The sequence below is a fragment of the Diplotaxodon limnothrissa genome, linkage group LG8 (assembly GCF_057381915.1).
Source record: "Diplotaxodon limnothrissa isolate DT_005_m linkage group LG8, D_limnothrissa_male_GT1.1, whole genome shotgun sequence".
Taxonomy (NCBI): domain Eukaryota; kingdom Metazoa; phylum Chordata; class Actinopteri; order Cichliformes; family Cichlidae; genus Diplotaxodon; species Diplotaxodon limnothrissa.
Window position 1 is genome coordinate 6283644 of NC_140603.1, and position 21754 is coordinate 6305397.

At 40.3% G+C, this 21754-nt stretch overlaps 1 protein-coding gene across 1 annotated transcript in view; it reads left to right on the forward strand.

Annotated features, from left to right (window-relative positions):
- The window catches only part of gas7b (growth arrest-specific 7b), a 60440-nt gene that overhangs the window by 16121 nt on the left and 22565 nt on the right, over positions 1-21754 (forward strand). The window contains exons 2-5 of the mRNA XM_085361187.1: positions 8432-8549; positions 15462-15539; positions 16911-16999; positions 18512-18565. Coding sequence (XP_085217313.1) covers positions 8432-8549; positions 15462-15539; positions 16911-16999; positions 18512-18565 — 339 coding nt within the window. The remainder of the gene's footprint in view (positions 1-8431; positions 8550-15461; positions 15540-16910; positions 17000-18511; positions 18566-21754) is intronic.

Sequence of the window (21754 nt, forward strand, 5' to 3'; positions counted from 1 at the left end):
GTTTAGAGTTTCTGCCTTCAGGCTAAAAACACATCTCTGGAAGGCTTGTAGCTAGCTTGTGACAGACAGCTTGGAAATAAAGTTTTTTAAATGTAGTGTTCTTGGAGCATAATTCCCCCTCTTTGCCCTTATTTTCTTTACTGGTGCATTTATGTGGATGTGGAGCTGGAATCTATACATTTTGCATAAGATTGATTGGATGATTCAGCAGTAAAATAGTGTTCAGTGACATTTTTTTTGCAGCATTCAGTGTATCTATTAACTCCACTGTTCCATGTTTAATAAGATCCATTTGGTATTATCAACTGAAATCCCTGGATTGTCTTTGATTGCGCGAGGCTGTTTTCGGTGCTAAAACATTTGCAGTTGGATTAAAGAAAGAAAAGAAAAAAAAGGCAAATGTTCACGACAGAGCTGTGATTTTGCATGAACTCTCATGGGTTCATTGAAAATCAGAGCAGTCTATTACATTCTTACTTTCTGATTCACAAGATAAAGGGTACTTAAGGTTTAGATTAGAAGAGCAAGGATCTGTAACTGATGGTCTGACCCCCACAGAGTCACGACATCATGGAGTCAGTCTGGGGTTACGTGAAGAGTCAGAGGATACTCTCTTCTGATACTGTTTTGTTTATAGGCTTTCTACAAACTATTTGTTATATAATTGTTGAAAACATTTTACTTTTATTAGGGTAAAACCTTTACGTGGAGGTACTTGACATAAATCTGGGGACACTGAGCTGTGTAAAACTGTGTCAAGGGGCTTTTTTAAATAGATGACCCCTGGTTTTGGAGTGTAGGCTCATCAATTACAGCTTACATATGAAATATGAATACTTGAAATTATCTCTGTTTCTGGATTCATCCTGCTGAAAGCCAAACAGCTGCTCTGACAAAGCCTCCTCTCAGACATCCATGTGCTTCCACAGGGATCACTAGAGGTCAGCGATGCAAGATCAAAAAAACAAACTCTTTTTTTCACACATCCTGTCACGAATCGGGAGAGACTGAGTCACTCGGACATGTTTGATGACAGCTAAGCAGTAGTCCTGTCCAGTAATCTGTAGAAACTCTGGATCAGTAAGGCTGCGTGTCGGTCCTCCTCCACACAGCCAGTGTGTGGGTGACCAGCGTTTCTCAAACCATGTGATCCCAGCGAGTGACAGTTTCATCTGATGATTCGCCTTAGATGGACAGTCTGATGTCTGTGTTGTCAGGATGCTAACCTGCCGAAAGCTTACAGATGGATTTGTCACTCAGACTGTTGCTCAATGATGGAAACAGCTCACAATCTGAAAAGATCATGTCTGATGTCAGTGGAAGGTTATTCTGCATTTTCAAGTTGCTCAAGTCAGCAAACAATTTTGACATCTTAGGGATTTTTAAAATAGCATAGAAGTTGAAGTATACCTCATTTTCTCAAAAGTTAGATCATGAACAGAGTCTGAACTTCCTTTGAAATGTTTCTAGTATTCCCCTTAGTTCTCAGCTGAGACTGTTAAAGGGCGGAGGGTTAACTACCTAGTTTACTAGGCTGTTTTTCTCTTACTGACCTCAATGTGAGACAGCTATTTATTTAAAGGCATTTTCCAAGGGAATTTAACAAATTATTCTTGGTTTTCCAGGCAGGAAGCCAGTGTCCCTGAAATAGAGAGACCATGAGGTATTTTGTTTTCCATAATAAGAGATGCTGCCTGTGTTTGGGGATTTGTGGGAAATGTCTGTAATCGGGGGGAGAAAATGCTGGGATCTGTTTATGATAGCAGCGCGGAGCATTTCGTGGCTTCGTTTGGAAAAGATAAGATAAAAAAATATCCAAATTTCAAAAAGTAAAATTTAACAGTTGTGGAAAATATGATTAAGGCTCCATAGTTCATTGTAAAACAGCCGTAATCACAATTTCAGCTTCCACTCTTTGTACATTTAAGCACATTAAACTTGTGTTAAGCTTTAGATTTATGACGATAATTCAAACATTTCTACTCATATTTTATTAACAAAAAATTTAAGCCACTCAAGAACAGCACAACAAGTTGTAGACTAAGCTAAACTGCCCTTTTCTGTTGTATTGGTTTTATAATTACAGTCACACATTCAACAGACAAAACCTTCTTTTCTGAGACTTATAGTGACAAACCTTACTAATTGCTAACTAGTTGATAACTTTATCTGACAGCCACTTGGTGCTCGACAGACGGAGTGGAGTGGGTGTATTGGTTGTTTGGTTTGTTTTTCTGAACAAACACTTTCTTGTCCAAAAAGACTAGCTAAAGTTGCTACAGAGGTAGCAAAGAAAACCTTTTAGCTAGGAAAAAGAAATGCTCTAATAGCTGTATTAGCAAAAGACCTCAAACTCGTCAGACTATAGAGCAACTTCAGTTGGAATTCAGCGGCAAATATCGCAGTTTATCAACTAGAACTTCAACATCAATTTTAAAAAATGCAGCATCACTCTGTGGCTTTGAAGCCTTGATGGATGAAATGTGGACAAAGGCTACGTTCACACTGCAGGTCTTAATGCTCAATTTTTTTGATCAAATCCGATTTTTTTGTCTGCTTGTTCTCACTACAAATAAAATGTGACAGCAAACGCGCTCTAGTGTGAACCCTCAAAGCGTCCCGCATTCGCAAAAGAAGACGTCACACACAACGCGCTCTGTTCAGACCCAGAGCAAACAGTATTGTTTGACTGATGGCCCTTAATATAAAGACTTCGGACTTTACGTTTCCCAATTTTGCTTTAAGTTATAAAGTTATTTTGTTATTTACATATGGCCTAATAATGATCCTTATTGCTGTTTTAGAGAGGAGCGGTGCTTCAAAGGATAGCTGCAGATTTCTGTCAGAATCTGCAGATTATACAGTTCAAATAAAATGTTCACGTTTCTCCAAGTTGTCTTCCCAACAGTTTCACTGGAGGGCCAGGAAGCATTCACGATGTCTTCTCCGGCGCTGATAATTGGCGTCTGTCTTGTGTCAGTGACGTAAGAGACGGATTTAATTTGACGTGACCATTCAAACAGCAGTCGCTTTCTAAAACATCAGATATGTATCGGATTCAGTACCACATACAAAAGTGACCCAGGTCGGATTTGAAAAGATCGGATTTGTGCCGTTCACACTGTCATACCATGATCGGATATGTGTCGCATAGGCTCAAAAAAGTTGGATTTGATGCGCTTTCGTCTGCAGTGTGAACGTAGCCTTAGTGTAGTTGATAGTCCCAGTCTGTTGTAGCTGAAAGCTGTCAGATCAAATCACTGTAGTGTATGACATGTAAACATTTTTAGTCATCAAATCCAGTCGCTGCCAGTTTTAGCAGTTGTGTGTTAGTCAAGGTAAATAAACAACTTTATCAGAAGTTGGCTTCATTTTACAAACTCTAGGATCTACAGACATCAACCGTATACTCACAGGTATGTTTGCAACTGATGCCGGTTTATACAAGAACACACAAGGTTGTCAGAATAGGATAATAGGTTGTCTAGAACTGGGATCCTCAGAGATACTGGTTTTTCAACTTTAGTTCGTAGCAGAAACTGATCAGACGCCTGCTTTTCGAATGTAGAGTTTATGCAGACTTCCCGAAAATGTGTAATGGTTATTTCTCAACTTTGAGATAAGTCATCTTGGAAGACCACGTGTGTTTGGTGTTTTGAACCTTTAGAAACTCATCTTGGTGTGTATCATATTGTGGGTCTGCAGAATGTGCTTGTGCATGTTTTCTACTATGGAGCTCAGATTATCAGATTTTCCTTTGTAAGTTGTATGCTCCGCCTGGACAGCCAAAGTCTTAAGACTTGTGTAAGTTGGTAAAAACTTGTTGTTCTGTTTAAGGTGTGTTCCAAGCTTAAGAAGAATACCATACCCCTCTGTGTATTTCCATGTTTTCTGTCCTCTATTGTGACTGTAAACAGTTGAAACGATAGCCTGGAAAAGATGAGACAGAATTCAAAAAAAGCAAACATGGTATTCATAACTTCAACCTGATAGTGACATTTTAATGAAACCACAATTCACTCGTTTAGATCATTGCTCAAACTAATATTTCTCTTATCTTCAAGATTCTCTAATGACATCTGAAATGACTAATACGCCTTCAATTAGAGGTTTATCTTTTAAACTGGGGTCTGCAGAGCCCGCAGAGTGCTGAAACGATTATAGTGGTTGCTCATCAGTCATCACAGGCCCTGATGAGTCCTTGCTTTCGCTACCAGGGGCAATTCTGGCAAGACATGAGTGTGGAGCCAAAGGCAGTCTGGGGCTTGGAAGGTTAACCATCTGGAATGGTGCATTATTTAAAGTTGCATATGCCTAGGCAAGCTGGCTCTCAGATTCTTAATATTTCCCACTGCCAAGGTGTTCCCATTCTCTCATTCACATCTGATTTTTATTTTTTTTCCACGACAGGGCTGTCAGATCTGTCACAAACTTCTGTCAGGAAGGAGAGTTTTAACTTGTGCTCTTGTGGCTCGGTCCAAACTTTGCTCGCTTGTGAAATTTGTTGATGTTTGAAGAGACTGAAATTTAATACAAGACTCAGAGACACTCTTTTTTTAAATTGTTGTGCTAAAAATGAACTAAAATGTCTTCGTGGCCAAGAGTTTTTGCATATTATGTGTCCTCAGCTCAAGCAGCCCACTCCCATCTGTCTTTGCCTGCTACTAAGAGCCATATCTGCTCAGCTCCGAGAACAACAATACTGGCCTAACATTTCACTGATAATGAGCATGTGACCTAACAACAGAAAGACGCCAACAGGAAAGCAGCCAGGAAATGCAGAGAAAACTCCAAGGGTGTTTTGTTAGTGTAGTACATGAGATCTGTTAACCTGGAAGATCATTTAGGCTTTGGAGATGTATCGATGGTATGTAAATGAAGTCCTCTGATAAAAACAGACCAGAATCTCGTTCCGATTGATGCTGTAAGGTCAAACTTGGAGGGCAAACATTCTGGATGTGAGTTTAATTTGCCCATTGTCCAGTGTTATTGTCGAGTGTTAATAATATACATATTACTGGGTTGCTAGATGAACTAGTTAAGTGCTGTCGTTGCTTATAGAAGTGTTTAAGTGTAATAATAAAGTTAAAAAAATGTCTACAGGTCATTCTAAAAAAATTGTTTGGGTCACTGTAGCTAAGGTTTACCTTTACAACAGCTGTATGAGGTTGATTTTTATAAAACTATAAATGTTATAAATGTAGAAAGTTTATATCAGTGATCCCCAACCCCCGGGCCACGGATCGTTGCCAGTACCGGGCCGGGAGAGTTGAGGCTTGGTGTCACGGTCTGCGGCAGGCGGACCGTGTGTGGGAGTGTGAGGTTCCAGGTGCAGACATAGACGAGGAGACAGTACTGAACTTGAAATGAAAAGCGAGCCTTTATTTGGGCTGAATAATGTGGCAAACAACAGAAAGCACTGAGGCAAAGCTAAACTAGAAGCTGAACTGGGAAAACTAAGAACTGACACTTAACTCAGACAGCAGGGAAGGCTAAGACAGGGTGACAATGATGCATATGACGGAGACAACTATGAACAGGACTCTGTGCTGGAACAACAAAGAACTGTGAAACATATACACGTAAGCAACGTGGACATGACCAGCACAGGGTCCTGAAACCTGGCGTAACATGGGGGAAGTTGAACAGACGACGCAGCGACGAACAAAACAAGACTGAGGACTTAAATACACACATGAGGTGATCAGGGGAAGTGGAGACACATGAGAACACAGCTGACAAGAAGGAAACATAATGACAATACAGGGGAGAGTAACACTAACTACAGTGAACAAAGAACACCATACTCTTTCAAAATAAAACAGGAAACACAGAGACCTAGACATGGAGATAGAACATGAACTTAACCTAACCAGAGACATGAAACATGACAGGTAGACACATGGACCAGGGAGAGATGACAAAAGGGACTAAGAAACCAAGGACTAAACTGCAAACTAGAAAATAACTAGATGCGTTAAACTACACATGTGGATACAAAAATATGCATTAGAACGTAAACCCTGGGCCTCATGGCCCAGTACTGTGACACTTGGGTGTGAAATTTATGGTTTTCAGGGTTTTTAACGGTTTTTATCGTTATTTTTTTATCGTTTTTATAGTTAACTTGGTTTCCCTGGGTCTTTTCCCGTGTGTTATGAATAAATCTTCTGTTTGTTTGGTACTGGTTTTATTTTGTTGTATTTATCTGTGACACCTTAAAGGTGAGTCTGTGAAAATATTGTCAGACATAAACTGGTCCGTAGCGTAAAAATGTTGGGGACCACTGGTTTATATTATTTGGGTTGTGGCGTCTTTGAATAGCATGTGGATGCCACCACAGATAGCTGTAGCTTCTAGCCGTCTATTAAGCTTTACCCTGGATGAGACGTCTTGACAGATGATGTGGTATTAAGGTTTTATGGAGCATTTCTAAAATAATTATCTGGCAAATGGCTTTTGTGATGTTAAACATGGTCACTTGATGCTCTAAAAACCAACACGGTAAATCCAGAAAGATTTCGATTCAGGATTCTTTTGAGTTCCATGTTTCTATCTGCTCATTTCTCTTCCCTGGATAAGTTATTAGGTCTCACCAGACAGGAACTTTCACTAAAACATGATTAACATCTAGACAGCCGGGCCCAAAGGCAGATTTACTGTGTCACAAAGACCAAATAACAACGCAACATGATAAGAGCCCTAAGCTGGCTCCTGCATTGCTGCTACGTCAGACATCGGGTCTTGCTTACACCCTTGGCTTGGTCTCGTCTTGTTTTCACAATTCTACTCTGAAACTGTGAAAACGAATTTGCAAAAGCACATGTTTGACTGAGAGATGTGCGAAGTAAATGAAGGCCGTCTTCCCTACGCAGGCACAACCGTACACTGTAGCACTAAGCTCTGCTGTAGCTGTATCTGTGGTTTGACTGTCATGTTGTCTTTTACACTCTTTCCATTTCTTTTTCAGTGCACAAACCACACTCTGTCACTGCTGCCACTGAAAATAGCTCTGATTTTCTTTTGTAGCATGCCGTTTATCCATCGTTACTTCTCTGCGACCACTTTTCATTTCTGTAAGAAATTACCAGACGATTTTTCAAAGACACATGAAGGACAAATATAAAAGTGACCACCGAGACCAAAGAGAAAACTTAGCTGAGATGCTGTCGGAGAGTGTGTAATTACACATAGTCGTAAGTCTCCCGAGGTTGACATGTGTTCATGCTCTCGAGCCCTGTGGGACCACAGAGGTCTGGGTTTTATCCTTCTTCCTTCCTTTCTATCCTTCTGCTTCTTTCACTGAGGGCAGCAGTTACATGTAATGGATTCATTCTCCAGGGACATTTTGGGCTTAAATAGTTACTGACTAGCAATTGATTACCCCTAAATGGGTAATGAGATGGTTTCCATTAAGAAATGTGTTGTCTGTCCTCATCCCAGGTGCCTCTAATGATAATGAAGTGCATTCCTGTTTCCTGGATTCCAAACTCGTACCCAGAGTGGCCTTTCAGGACAGTTAGTTTCACTCATTACTGGTTTCCCCAGTGCTTCCTGTTGTCATTCTCTCACATAACAACACTTGAACTGACCCAGAACCTACTAGTTTGTTTAGATGCAGAGAGCATGCTTTTTCACCATCTGAGTTTCACAGTGATTAATACTTAAAAATGCATCATTTGAAGACCAAGATCAGGACTTGTAAATGTCTAGCAAATACAATTGGTCTTATAGTTTAAAAGGCTAAGTAATGCCACCCTCCATGCCTAAATGCATAATGTTTCTCCTTCTCCTTAAGCATGATTATAAATTCAAGGGTTTAGAGTCAGTATTCAGAGATGGAGTTTACTGTGCGGTTTGTAAGTGCTCCAAATCTTTATCCTTCAAAGACATATCCATTTACCACCAGTGATTGGCTCAAATATCTTCGCAGTTTGTAAAATGAACCTTTTATGCCAGACTTTCTGTTGAGGAATAGAGCTGGAATTTCATTTGGCTCTCTCGGGTCTCCAGACAGCATCCCCACAAAGTGTTACAATAGTCTCAGCCCTTTGTTTTTCTGCTAATCAGTAGCAGATGTGCGCAGTTTGGCTACATGTTCTCTCTCTCGATCGTGTTCTTCAGCTGTCGGCTGTGTGTGCTCATGTGCTGACTCTGGAGCTCTGGAGCTTTCCGTCCAACCTCAGGGCCATGCCAGTTTCTTGTTTTCTGTGTAGCAGCGGCAGCAATTCCGCCTGCTCCGCTATGATGTCATCGATGGTTGCGAAATGCTTGAGGAAATGAGAACCTCATTGAACCCAGGCTGTGCATGTCTTCTGCACCAGTAGTATAGCCTAATCTTTCTTTTAACTCTAAACGTTAGGTTAAGAAACAGTGAGTAAACTAAGACTCTTCATCATTATTGACATTTCTTACTTTTCTGTTTTGATAGAGGACAGCATCTCTGAGTCAGATTCCTGTTGAGGATCTCAAAGATCCCCTGCCTCCTCACTGGAAATGCTATATGTCTCCACAAGGGCGGCGATACTATGTCAACACCACAAACAACGGTAAGCGAAAATGTAATGTGGATTTTTTAGACGTGCTGTGAAAAGAAGCCGAAGCAGGAATATCACTAGCCTGGCTTTTTGTGGCTTGCTTTCCTATTCAAGCCTAAGGGCCCTCTTCAGTTTTTGTTTTCAGTCCCAGAGGTCACTGCTTAAATGGTAAATGGAGTGGTACTGATGTAATGCTTTTCTAGTTTATGTGAGCGCTCAAAGCTCTTTCTTACTACAAGCCTCATTCACCCATTCACACAGGCCTAAGCGCTTTTTAACCTAACACTTACACTGCAATGGATGTATTGGGGAAAGTCAGAGTTCATGTCTTCTCAAAGGATACTTTGACATGCAGATGTGAGGTGCTATAATCTAATCACTGACCTTACGATTGGTAGACAACCAATTGTTAGCCTAAGACCAGATTTACTAAACAGAGCAAAATAGAAAATAAAATAGTTCTCATAGGTGTGGTTAGTTTTACAGGCGACTTATAAAAATTGAGCTGCTTTGTCCATTAAATTTAACATCAAACGCAAAGAATAAGTCAATTTTTTCAGCGATAAGTATTGACACAATTAACAGTAAATTGCATATCATAAATGTCAGTAAATCAGTTTGTGTGTTTGATCTTGTCATGAGGTTTCATTATTAGCTTTAGCACGCTATGGAGTCAAGCCTAGCAGTTTCGCTGTGTTTCATTCCACATTAGCTAAAAAAATCAGCAGATGCAGCTTTGAAAGGGTGGTGACCTTCCAAAACAGAGAAATGGAGACCTGAGTGAAGTAGTTTTTAGCTGTTATTACTTATTATTATAAGCTTCAGAATCTAGCTAGCTGGTGCCCCCTGCCTACATGCTAAGCTAGGCTAATCACCTCCTGACTTGAGAACCATACTTGGCACAGTGTTGCCAGGACCAAACACACTACCATTTGATCAAAACTCTTTACTTCTGAGTTATATTCTGAAACCACATTCAAAAGGCATCACACCAGAACATTTATAACACTGTGCCTTTCCTCCTCTAGAAAAAAGTGCCAACCACACACTTCCTTCCAGTTACACAGTGAACGTCAAACTGTGCCAAAGCTTCAGTTTTCACTTTGTATACTACACATGATAGTTAATATTAAAAGTATGCTGAATTAGCTATTAGCAGTTTCCGTTTGGAATTTACCCCTGAATGTAGTTACAGCTATAACCAGGCGTTCTGATACTAGTTACCCTTAAGGGCAAGTTCTGTAGTTACAATAATCATCACCTTTTGGTTGTCAGTGTGTAAATGTAATGGAGCTATAACTCAGAGAAGTATTGGTATTTTTTGCAAAACCCACTAAATCAGTTTACTGAGAAAGTAAAACAGGTTCACCTGGGTTTATTAGTTGGTTTATTTCTGCAGATTTATTTCTTCAGCTGCCATTATTAATTTTTGCACTCTGACGCTTGTGCTGTCTGTTGGGGTTTCTTTGTTAATACATGTCTCTAAAAGACATGCTTATAAACATTCATTTCCCATTTGCCACATTGAAGTAAAAGATTTCCTGCTTTGCTCTCAGACCGCTCTTTGAATTCTCAATAATATGTTTTCTTTCATGAAACAGAAAGCTAGCAGAGCTCTGTTTTGATCTTTAAAATGATACCTGCGTGATTTCATGTGACTGTAATCCGGCTGAATGTTCACTCAGTGTCTGTTGTAGTCATGGTACCAGAGAGAGACGCCGTCCATCAGGGCCTGTAAGGACAGACCCTGCTGATAGTGCCTTGTTTCTGTCAACACAATCACCTCTCAGTGTCTCCCTGATTAGACACACACACTGACACACTGGCACAGAGACAGCTTAATACTATCCCAGAGTGAAGTCACTATAAAACTTGACTGATGATACTAATATCTTACAACTCTTGTGTGCCTTTGGGTTAAATAATACAGGTAAGAGTGGTTTATACATGCAACTGTCACACAAGCAGCATGACGACATTACATTCACATTTACATTCTACAGCAGTGTGCAAACTTGTGTAAACCATGCATACATTTAGTCTTACTAGCATCCTTTACCTTCAGGTGAAAACCAACAAAATCAAGAAGTCAGTAAATGAAAACAATCCTCATTTCCTCCTACTGAGCCAAAATAAAAACAAATTATATTCAGTACATTTTTCTGTCACTCAACTTCAAGACAGTTTGGCAGGGGCTCTCGTTTCCTGCGCTGCGTTCAGACAGAGAGCTGGCTCTCAGGCGTGGAGATTGGACCAAACGCTCACTTTTCAGTGTGAATTCCTACCAGAACACATAACCACGTGTCAGTAATAAGACCTGACAGAACAGTTAGAAACATTATTCATACTTGGCCTTGTGTTGTGAATCAGCTTGTTGTACTGGTTTCACATGTGCACCTATCTCCTTCATATAACTGGGATTGTGGCCTAGCAGTCACTGATGACCCTCACATCAAACCTGCTCACAGCATGCTCGCCTCTGATCACGGCTGCGGCGGTCAAGTTGCGGTCATTAGCACGGATCTAAACTTAGCTGAGGTCTCCACCCAGGCACGAGCCAAGGGTTTCTCCTTCTGCTCCTTTAGGATTTAATGAGGTGCTTAAGTGCTGCTGTCTTAAAAGTTGGACCCAACTCGCACTCTCACTGGATAAGACTGTTGTTGAATAGTAAAATCATCTATTTCTCCCTTTCACATTATTCCACTGAGAAGTCAGCAGATCTTACTTGTTTTTATGCGTTTGGTGCTATAAAAGGAGTCCCACAATATTTCCTATGAGAAAAAAAAAGATTAATTTTTCATAACTTTTTTTGTTGTTATTTTTTTCACACATCAGCAGCATCTGTATCCTGGCTCATAAAAAAAGCAATATTGTTGCTATGGTGTTGTGAAACTGGCCTCACAGGGCACGGGAAAAACCTGCAGGACTTATTTTCTGAGTCTTAGCTGCACGATGACTAAAAGCTTAGAGAACGCTCGGTCCTGACGCACGCACACAACCGCTGTACTACAGGTCTTGTGGTTTTTTTCTCTTCACTACCACAGCAGCTGTTTCCAAACAAACACATTTGATACAATTTTTAGGTATTTATAGCAACTCTGCTATTTTCTTTGGACTTCCCTTTGGTTACGCTAAAGTTCAGCGAGATTAGATTGTATATGTGTGTGTACGTGTGTGTATGTGTGCACGCGTGCGTGTGCATTTGTGTTTCTGTGTCACCATGGTAACAGCAGAGTGCGTGGGTGAGGGCTGCATGTCCTTGTGTTGGAGATTGTTTTTTTTTTTTCTAGGTTTTCCTTCCTGTGTTGCTGGGTGCAGCAGAGCCGCGGTGCTGGCTGTTGCAGCTTGTACCCGTCTCCTCAGAATCTCCACTCATCCCAGTGAACCAGTGGGCTGCTGGATAAACATACTAAACCAAAGTCATTCCAGCCAGAGCACACATGCTGTAGATACAGATTCAGTCCCAGGATTTTTAAGGCCGAATTGTAAAAGCAATTAAATCTGCCCTGTTACAGCATACCCTGTTTTGTGAAAACATGCAACATTAAATGTGTATAAGTTACTTTTCAAATACAGTAAACTACTAAAATTCAGCTCAACATTCAGTTAACAACATATTTGATTCACTTTTTCCATGAGATTAAGTGAACATGACTAATAAGTAGTTAAATGATATAAATAAGAGCCTAAAAGTCTTATCAAGGTGGCTACTGGCACGACTGCTTCTAAAGGACTTTACTTGAATCTGACAAAAATGACTTTACAATGTTATAAGTTCACATAAGGTACACAGACAGTGTACAGTATTTATGTTTAGTGTTTTTGATTGTTTTCCCCATATTTTTCTGCATGTTAGGAAAAGCACATGTCAGTGCGTCTACAATCTGGAGATAACACAGTGAATGAACGGGCTGCTTGGACTGATAAAAACCAGATACAGGAGGTAGCTAATCCATCAGGGACCTGTGTCATATGGTTATGAATAAAATATAGCATCAGTGTCAAAGCTAACTAGGCCATTCTCCTTCTCCCTGTTTCGAATCAGGGATCTCTCTCAGTGTGGCGTCGTGGACAATAAGCTGTCGGCGTGTTGCTATCGGACCTGCTGTCGACTAGTTTCATTCATTCATTTTTACTTTTAAGCATCGCTGTCTTCCGTTGTCAGTCACACTGTGCAAAATGAAAATCCGAGACGTTTGCTCTATCCGAAAAGAAATGAATGCTTTTATGATCCATAAATGAGCCCGTGCTGATGCAGCTTGGATCATTAGATGACTTCATTCTGTCATTGATTTCATGAATCTGCTTCATTAAGACCCACGTGAAACCTGAAAAGGGCGGATAGAAAAGCGAGTAAACTGCACTCTTTGGTCTCTGTTCTGTAATCCAGGCTGTCAAAGTAATTTAGGATGATTGACAGCTTTTTAGACTTCATCTCCTCTGTGACAAGGCAGGCTGATGAAAATCACTCCTGCTGCTGCATATGTATCACTGTATCTGTATGACCGAATGCAGCAAATGTTAAGACTGATGTGTGTAAAAAAAACAAAAACAAAACAACAAAAAAAAAAAACAGGTTCATGGAAATGATCAGAGCCAGTTGCCTGGAAACTCAATCTGTCCCTCTCTGGGATTGAACATATAGTAAATATGTGGGCTTTCGCACCTTTTAATACAAATAAAAGTGCTATTTGGTTGGAAAAAATATTTACGGGCAATTCATGCTGAAAATGATTGTGATAGCCTTCGTTAATTTGTAAATCTAGTTTAAATCTGACTAAGAGGGATTTATGAAATTGTATTTTTAATGATGTTTTGAATGCTATTCCTCTGGCAATACATAGAATGACAATAACAAGCAATTTCCCTCTGCTAAGAAGGTTATACAATAATTTTCTGCTTTAATATCCCATTTTTCTTACTGTATCGATTTGTTTGTGACAGCCTAACAGAGAGGAATTGATACATTTATGGCCAGCGAGTGCCGGCTCTGCCCCGATGTTGTACATCAAACATGAAGGCACAGCCTCTCTCCATAAGCTCGCTGCCAGTTATCCCCTCCATGCGTGTCATTTGAGCTGATGGGCTTGGCTCAGTTGTCTCCTCTGCTGAGCAGCGCCAAATAGAGCAGGGCCGGCCTAAAAGACCCGAATGAAATGAGAGCTCTTTACATGTTTGTGCCTATTCTCTCTGTGATCATAGAAAATGGCTAATTGAGCCCAGCACTGTGGTCAGAATGGACATAAGGGAGTTCAAATGAAAGGGATATCTTCTAGGATCTGCATTGGACTTGCTTTTACAATCTTCAATTGCCAGCAACTTTTCCAGCAGGAATGAAACGGGGATAGATGTTGGGAAAGTATCATCAGTACCTCTGAGAAGCTTCATTAATACTTTTTTTTGCTTGGTTCAAAGCTTGAACCTTTTGTACAGGTACAGTTCAACCAGGAAAAGAGAACAGGTGGTTGATAAAAGACGTGTGTGTATATATATATATATATATATATTTTTGTAGCAGCCAGAACAGATGTCATTAAAAAATAAAGGCTGGGTAGACCTTCAACTTCCACATGACTTCAAGTGGGAGTTCTTGCATTTCAGTTGGCCTGTGACACGTCTATAGCTCAAGTAAAGTTTACTCTGTGATGTTTCCATTATTAAGTGTATAGTACTTTTTCTAACTCTGCGATGCAAAAAATAACTAAACTTTCACCACTGGAAAGAGGACAGCGTTTCCTCAGTGGGTGTGTTGAAACACATTCTTGTGTTTGCTAGCTTTTGATATTTCTAATTTTCCAGAAAAACATGCTAGAACTGACAAAAGGCAAATATTTTATATTAATATGGCATACTATATTTCTACATATTTGTGTCTGCATGAACAGAGACAGTGGCTTAAATCTCTATAGTAAAATCTTGATATTTGGCAAACATCCTTCCACTTTGACTGCATTTGAGCTGGAAGCATCGCCGATACAAACACTGTCCCTGTCCTTCCAGTGTGGTAAATGTTCATCTTGTCCAGTGCAACAGGTTGATCCAGGAGGTTTTGATGGAACGAGGTTTCTGTACAGCTGTAGCTGCCACGCAGCAGTCTCTGATTTTCTATTGCTAAGTGATCCTGACTCTTAGAGGAATATGAATCAAACAGACTTCACTCTTGTCCAGTTTTTCTGGGTGTGATGAGAGGCAGAGCAGGTCAGAAGGTTGTTAGTTTGATCCTCTGTTCTTCCAGTCGGCATGTCTTAAATTTCTTTGGGCAAGATGCTGAACCCCATGTTGCCCTGACGTATCCGTCCAAAGAATCAAAGACGTATCCTTTCAGTTCTATTCTGAGCCTTCAAGACTCAGAATAAAAGAGGCGCATGAAGGTGAAGTCCATTTGAATACTGACAAAATAATGTCAGTAGTCAAAAAGTTATTAGTCTGACCTACAGACCTAGACCTATCTAGCTACATCTTAGCTACTAAAACAGTGACAGTTACATTTAACACATTTGCAAATGTTGTGGTCAAAATAGAAATTGACACACATTATCTCTTTGATTATAACAGGTCCTAGAACACTTGCACTGTTCCTGTGTTGTCAACAATGACTCTTTTTTTTTTTTTTTTTTTTACTACTCGAGAATCAAAAGAGGCCTCACGTTAAAAATACGAACACTATAAATCAAAATTATAGCTGATACACGATGTAGAAGTGAAACAGAATAGATGCCCTCTGACTGCGGTCGAGATGTGGCTTTTTTTGAGTTTAACTGCTGACTACGACAAGAGCTAAGTTCCATCTGTGAATCACTTCTTCTTATGGTTTCCAAAGTTGTTTCCAAAGTTGTCAACAGAATAACAAAAGAATGTAGCAACTGGTGTTACTTTGTTAATGTCATTGTGTTCTTTTCTTCCCCTTCTCCCAAACACCAACAGAGACAACATGGGAGAGACCGTCGAGTGCACCGGGGACGCCAAAGAACTCCTTCCGACACAAGAACTCTCTGCCAGCAGGTACTGAATATTTATTTCTCCAACTCAGCCTCTTTTACTTCAACTTCCTCAAGTTATAATGCCACAGGGCTGTGAATTCTCTGAAGATTCCACAATGGCACAAAGCACCCACTCACATACACACCACACACAGTCACTTCCTGTAACTAACTTAATCTGGAGCCTCAACTAAAGAATTAAGGCCTGCAGTGTCCCTCTTTTGGCTCTGCTCCTAAAAGAAGACAGAAGGAAAGAAAGAAGCAGTAAGGTTTGTAAGTGGTAAAATACAGGAAGCGGGCTATGTTCATTCACTTTGGTTAGAAATTACTTTTCTTTTCTTGCCTTGTTAAATAAAAGAATGGAGAAAAGGTTGGCCATGTTGACTGTGTGAGTTACATTAGTGTTTAGTAAGTGGACGTTCGCTGATTCTTAGTAAAAGCCATTTAACGTCTCTTTTCAGTGGTTGGAATTGTTTGGATTGTGGTTGTTGTTGTTTTCACAGGCAATCCTGCATTTTCAAATGCACTATGACCAAGATTTTCAAAATAGGTGTAATTTTTTATTCAACATGATCCAAAATGAGCAACTGACCACATAAAATATTTACCGAGGTCAAAACAGAGAATAGTTTTCTCATATCTGCTGGCCTTCAGGTAAAATCCAGGTTTAAGACACTTCGATATTGGCTTCGTTCTTCTGACCCAGAAGCTACGTCCATGTTTTTCTTTAGGTTCTTAAACCAAATGATCAATTAAAATTTGTTAAGCTGTAAACATTCATACTATTAGAAAATCTGTTAGGTTAGCATAAATTGACATTTCCTGTAAATTGCATTTTAAACTAAATGAATACTTTTTAGATTTTCTTATGTATGAAAAAAATAAATAAGTCAACATACTAATGGATCATTAACAATAAAGCACAACTATTTTCTTTTTATCTAACAACATGAACAACGTTTAGCTGTAGGCTAAAATTGTTAGCTAATTAGCTGCTATAGCAGTATCCTCTTTCTGGCTAGCCACTGATCCATTGGCTTTGTTATTCTAAATCTCTATCTGAAAATATGTCAATTCAGTGATTTACTGTAAAACTGAGATTTTTACATATATAAACCTTTAAGACATTCCCATGTAACCTGGTGGTGGATTTACCTATACCACAAGCTAGTGTAATGTAGCTAACTGATTATGTGTGTTTGTTCCATTAAAGGCATTTTCAGACCACAAAGCAGAAATAAGTTCAGTTCAGTTGTGGTTTGGTTCAGCTCTTAAAGAGGAGGAGCAAACTCCCTTATGATAAGAATAAGTTTACATCTTATCCATAGAATCCTGAATGTCTTTCTTTCTGCCTGTCTTTATCTGTCCTGGTGTCTCTCATTTGTTTTTCCAGTGAATGGATTTCACTCAGGTGGTAGTCCCTTGCATCATGTGGAGCACTCACACAACAGTCTGGTTAGGAAGAGCAATACAGAGCCCCAGGTAAAGCTGTCTGATTTTATTATTTTTAGTCCTTGACTATATCACTGAAAGCATAGATGCAAAAGATGTGGATATTCAGCTGTCAAGGCTTGCTTGTTTGCTCCTTTCGAAGAAAGTCTGTCGCTGTTTTTTAAAGTTTTACTATCCCAAAGACTCAAAAGCGATGTGAGTCCCCCAAATTTAGCACAAAAGTTGTGAAATGTCACATGGAGTGAAATTAACTAAAATTAGTGGTGTTGGTGTCTTTCCAAGGTTTGAGAAAACTTGTCTCACTGCTGTTTCTTCGTGCTCTAAATCATCTTCCACCCTGCCAGGTTTTTCACAGGCATGACATTTAAACAGTCTGTTTGTCCTGCTGTATGCTCCCCGCCACATGTAGATAACTGCTTATTTTAAGAACAAGCGTACTATGACTCAGTTTTGTCTCATAGTGTATCAGTTTAGGACACATGAGGACAAGAAGTTGAGGTTAGAGCTCCACAGGTGCAGTACAACTAACCAAAGTACTTGGTAATGGCATTGGAGTGCAGAAGAGATAAATAACCCCTGTGAGGGTGGGACGAGGCTGTTTAGACGCTTTGATTAAGACTTAAAACAATTTCCCAGTAAACTGGTGCGGCTCTATCAGGACGTTATTGTGGATATAATAATAAATGACCCTGCTTCTGCTTCTCTGTTGCAAAATCATTGCTTTAGGTTAGTTTGTCTGCCAACACAACTCGATCCATATCCAGTGTTTAGAAACAATTAAAGATGTAATGATGTACAGCTATACTGATGATGCATGATGTCATGATCAGACCACCTCTCTCTTTCTCCGCTCGGTATTAATGGAGCAGCTGATGGCAGTTTGAGCACATTAATCCCTCCTACAGTATCTGCTCCCCTGATCATAATTAACCAGGCACTCAGGGTGCAGTTATACAGGATCCACCCACCAGTTTTTCACTCGCTGTCACCTCACTTCTCTCCTTTTCTGCATCGCAGACTCGTGTACACAAACCCGCTCATTCAAAAACTGCAAACACGCACATGATGCTAATGACTCAAGGTCCTGTTCCCTTTTCTATCTTTAATTATTTTGTGGGAAAAGAGGTGATAAACTCCCTATACTTTCCATCTAGCTTTACTGTTTAACACTTATTTATTTCACCCACTGCTGCTTCAGCCCAGAGCACTGGAAATGACTCTATTCTGAGCTTAAGTGTTGGAAATCACACACACATGCATCAACATTCACACAAAGAGAGAACGCAAGCCGTGCTTTGCTTTGCTCTGCAGAACTATCCTCCCTACTCTGCACAGCAACACACACACACACAAACACACATCCATACACACTAGCAGCAGCAGCACCAGGAGCACAGAGAGCGCCAGACAGACGCTAACAGCGCTCGCCTGGAAAACAACTGTGTTTGCGTGCATGTGCGGGTGGCGGTGTGTGTACGCTGAGCAGTCATGTCTGACACGGAGGATGGAGTTTTTGACGGAGCGTCCTTCTTCTCTCTGCAGTGCCCAGGATCGACGTCGCCCACGAGGAAACACAACAAGGAGACCACGGTCACGGTGAGTGGGGCAACTACTGGGAACTCTTAACTAACCATGAACTCACCCCAGAGCACTACAATAGTCCCAAAGGACCAGCAAGGAAGAACTTGAGTCTTTATTTCTGAACTTATTAGCTAAAAAAAAAATATGTCTAATGCAGACGTCCCTCCTGGTGGACTTTTTATCCAACCTCATGATTTCTGCATCATTTAAAATACATCAGTGCATATACTAACTAACTAAACCTTAACTGCATTGTAGCTGTAAATGCTTTTCATTTTCTCTTCAGGCTTGCTTTGTTTGTTTGTTTGTTTTTTTTATCTGTCCGCTCCTGTGAGAATTGTTCGATGCTTATTTTCAGTTGCTAGTGTACAGATACACAGTGACATCATCCTGTTCAGCATCCAGATGATTTCTCCTCTGCTGTCAGGTCATTACTTCCTGTTTGGCCTCACACTAGGAAAATAGCAGACGTCCTGCTCCCAGGAGGTCATGGATTAAGCCCAGGCTTTTATTTTCTCAGGATATATATGTGTATAAAAAAAACATGCTTGAAATGTAAGGGGGAGGGGGCATTTCTTGGCTTCCATAGCAACCAGAGCGATGCTATTGATAAGCAGATAGTTATAAGAGGAAACAGGAGTGAGAAAAGGGAGGTGAGAACAGCAACAGTCGATATCAAATAGCTACTACTGATGCCGTCTGCTGACAGCGAAGTCTTGAAGAGGTCAGGTGACCTTCAGAAAAGTCACGCTTCTCTTCTTGCACAGGAGATACACACTTTGCAGTGGTAGAGACCTGTTGTTTATCTTTTTGAACATCACAGTGAGGATAAAAGGATGAATAAATTAAAAAAAGATGAAGCTAAATAAATAAGAAGTATTCTCATCACCAGACCAGTTTAGACTATAATACTATAAAACATGTTTCAGTAACAATATCAAATTTAGATTTAAGTTTTTAAGTGTATACTTTGAAACACTGTTTCATTTTCAGCCCTCAGGCTGATGGGGCATTGTTGTCAGGCGGGCAGGTGGGCGACGTTGATAAATGGCAGGATTGTCAACTTGATACCATAGGTGTATCTACTAAAAATCTCAGAGAAGTTCAAATCCCTGTCACCTCGGCCTCGAGGCCTCGGTTAGAGATCAAGTTTTGATTGTAAATGCAATCAGTCGAAAAGGAAGATTGATTGATTGGTGAATCTACTAAGAGGCTGAAGCTGAGCTTTTATTTTTGTAAGACAAAAAGTCTTTATTTTAGCATAACAAGAACAATTTGTCCAAGATTGCTGGATTGTAAAAACTCAAAACAAAGCAGTGCACACTGATTGTAAGCCTTATCGCTGATACGGTAGTATTCAGTGACATGATAACACCAAACACCAACCAATCCAGCTAATGACATGTTGTAACTCTTGGCCTCCAAAAGAACGTACGTTAGAAAACTAACAGATTATTGTGCTAATTACTGGACATGCTGTAACTTGTTCACTTATATTAAAGCAGATAAATACATGGTCGTCCATGTGTGACGCAGCAGAGGGAAAGCCAGCAACAATGCTGACAGAGAATCCAAGCTGCGCACTAAACAGCCAGGCAGTGATGCAATCAACAGCTGGAATTTCCACAGGTTTTTTTTTTTGGTTTTTATCTTAACTTTACCGTCTGCAGCAACTTGAAAAACTGTGTTCTTGAACAGTTTCTGATGTATTTTGCCCCAAATCCTTTTAAGCTGTGAGCGCTGTGAGTATGACCTGACCATTCAACCAGTGAAATTTGCCCCCTTAATGATGCTGGCAACTTTTCCGTCTTTGGCTTGTGGCGATTACTCGATTGGGATCCATTGATGGTTTCTTGTAAACGTAGTGGAGTTTTTAGAAGAACTTTAATCCTATGAACATGCTACAAGTGAATACTTATCTTTACACATTGTTACTAAACCACAATATTCAAAGAAAAGACACAGTTTGACATCTTCAATCGTTTCTAGAAAAGAAAGATTTATTAAATCTAAAATCGTACTTGTTATTAATCTCTGGCTCTCATCTACAACATGTCTGTTATCCTGTCTTCCTTCTCTCACCCCAACTGGTTGCCGCAGATGGCCCCGCCCCTCCCTGAGCCTGGTTCTGCCAGAGGTTTCTTCCTGTTAAAAGGGAGTTTTTCCTTCCCACTGTCGCCAAAGTGCTTGCTCATAGAGGGTCATATGATTGTTGGGTTTTTCTCTGTATGTATTATTGTAGCGTCTGGGTGCTGGTTTAGCTCAGTGCGTTGAGCAGCTGAGAGCGGACGGGTTCAAGTCTGGTCCACGTCCCTTTGCCGCATGTCTTCCCCTGCTTTCCTGTCCTTTCTTCACTGAGTCCATCAAATAAAGCTGAAAAAGGCCTTGAGGCGACTGTTGTTGTGATTTGGCGCTGTATAAATTGAACTGAATTAAAAGTCAATCTGAAAGTTTATGAACTAAGTAAAACTTTAACATTTTGGAGTTGAGGTTTTCACATGTTGCATCATATTTTTGGTAACTTCTAGCTTTAAGACAACACCTTCAGAATTCTATAATTAGGTGGAGCTATGTGTCTGCCATCACACTGCTTCAAAATGTGAAGAAATCCCAATCTGTGCCCACTGTGAGTGTTGAGCTCAGACTGGATATTGCTGGGAGGAGGGGCAAGTTGTTAGGGTCACCAAAGGTCAGGAGAGAAAGTGCTGGAAGCAGTGCCTCGTGTGTGTGTGTGTGTGTGTGTGTGTGTGTGTGCGTGTCTGAATTCAAACAAACTAAGCCTTTCATTGGATACTTAGTTGGAAGTCTCTTTGCCCTCATCTTCACCAAAGGAAAAGCAGGGGTCAGTTTAAAGCCCTGGTAGCTTTCAACCTCTGGACCTCCACAGCGATTAAATAGGAAGCCATTACTTCAAACAAATTATAAGCTTCATAAGCCAAGAAAAGGTTAAATTAGAAGCCCCTTTCTTCTAACTCATAGCATGTCAGACTATTGGCTCTGGAAAAGACATCAGCACAACCATATTTGTTGAATTCCCCTGAAAGGCGTGGCTTTGGTATTAGACCAGGGTGCCACTGAAGTTTGTTAAATAGCAACTGTGCATCATCGCTGCAGGCTGATTACCTCCTGAGGTTAATGGGAATGTGAGAGAAAGCTCCTGTTGTTTGCTCTGAAGTGAAAACTTGTGTCTTTATGTATGTCTTC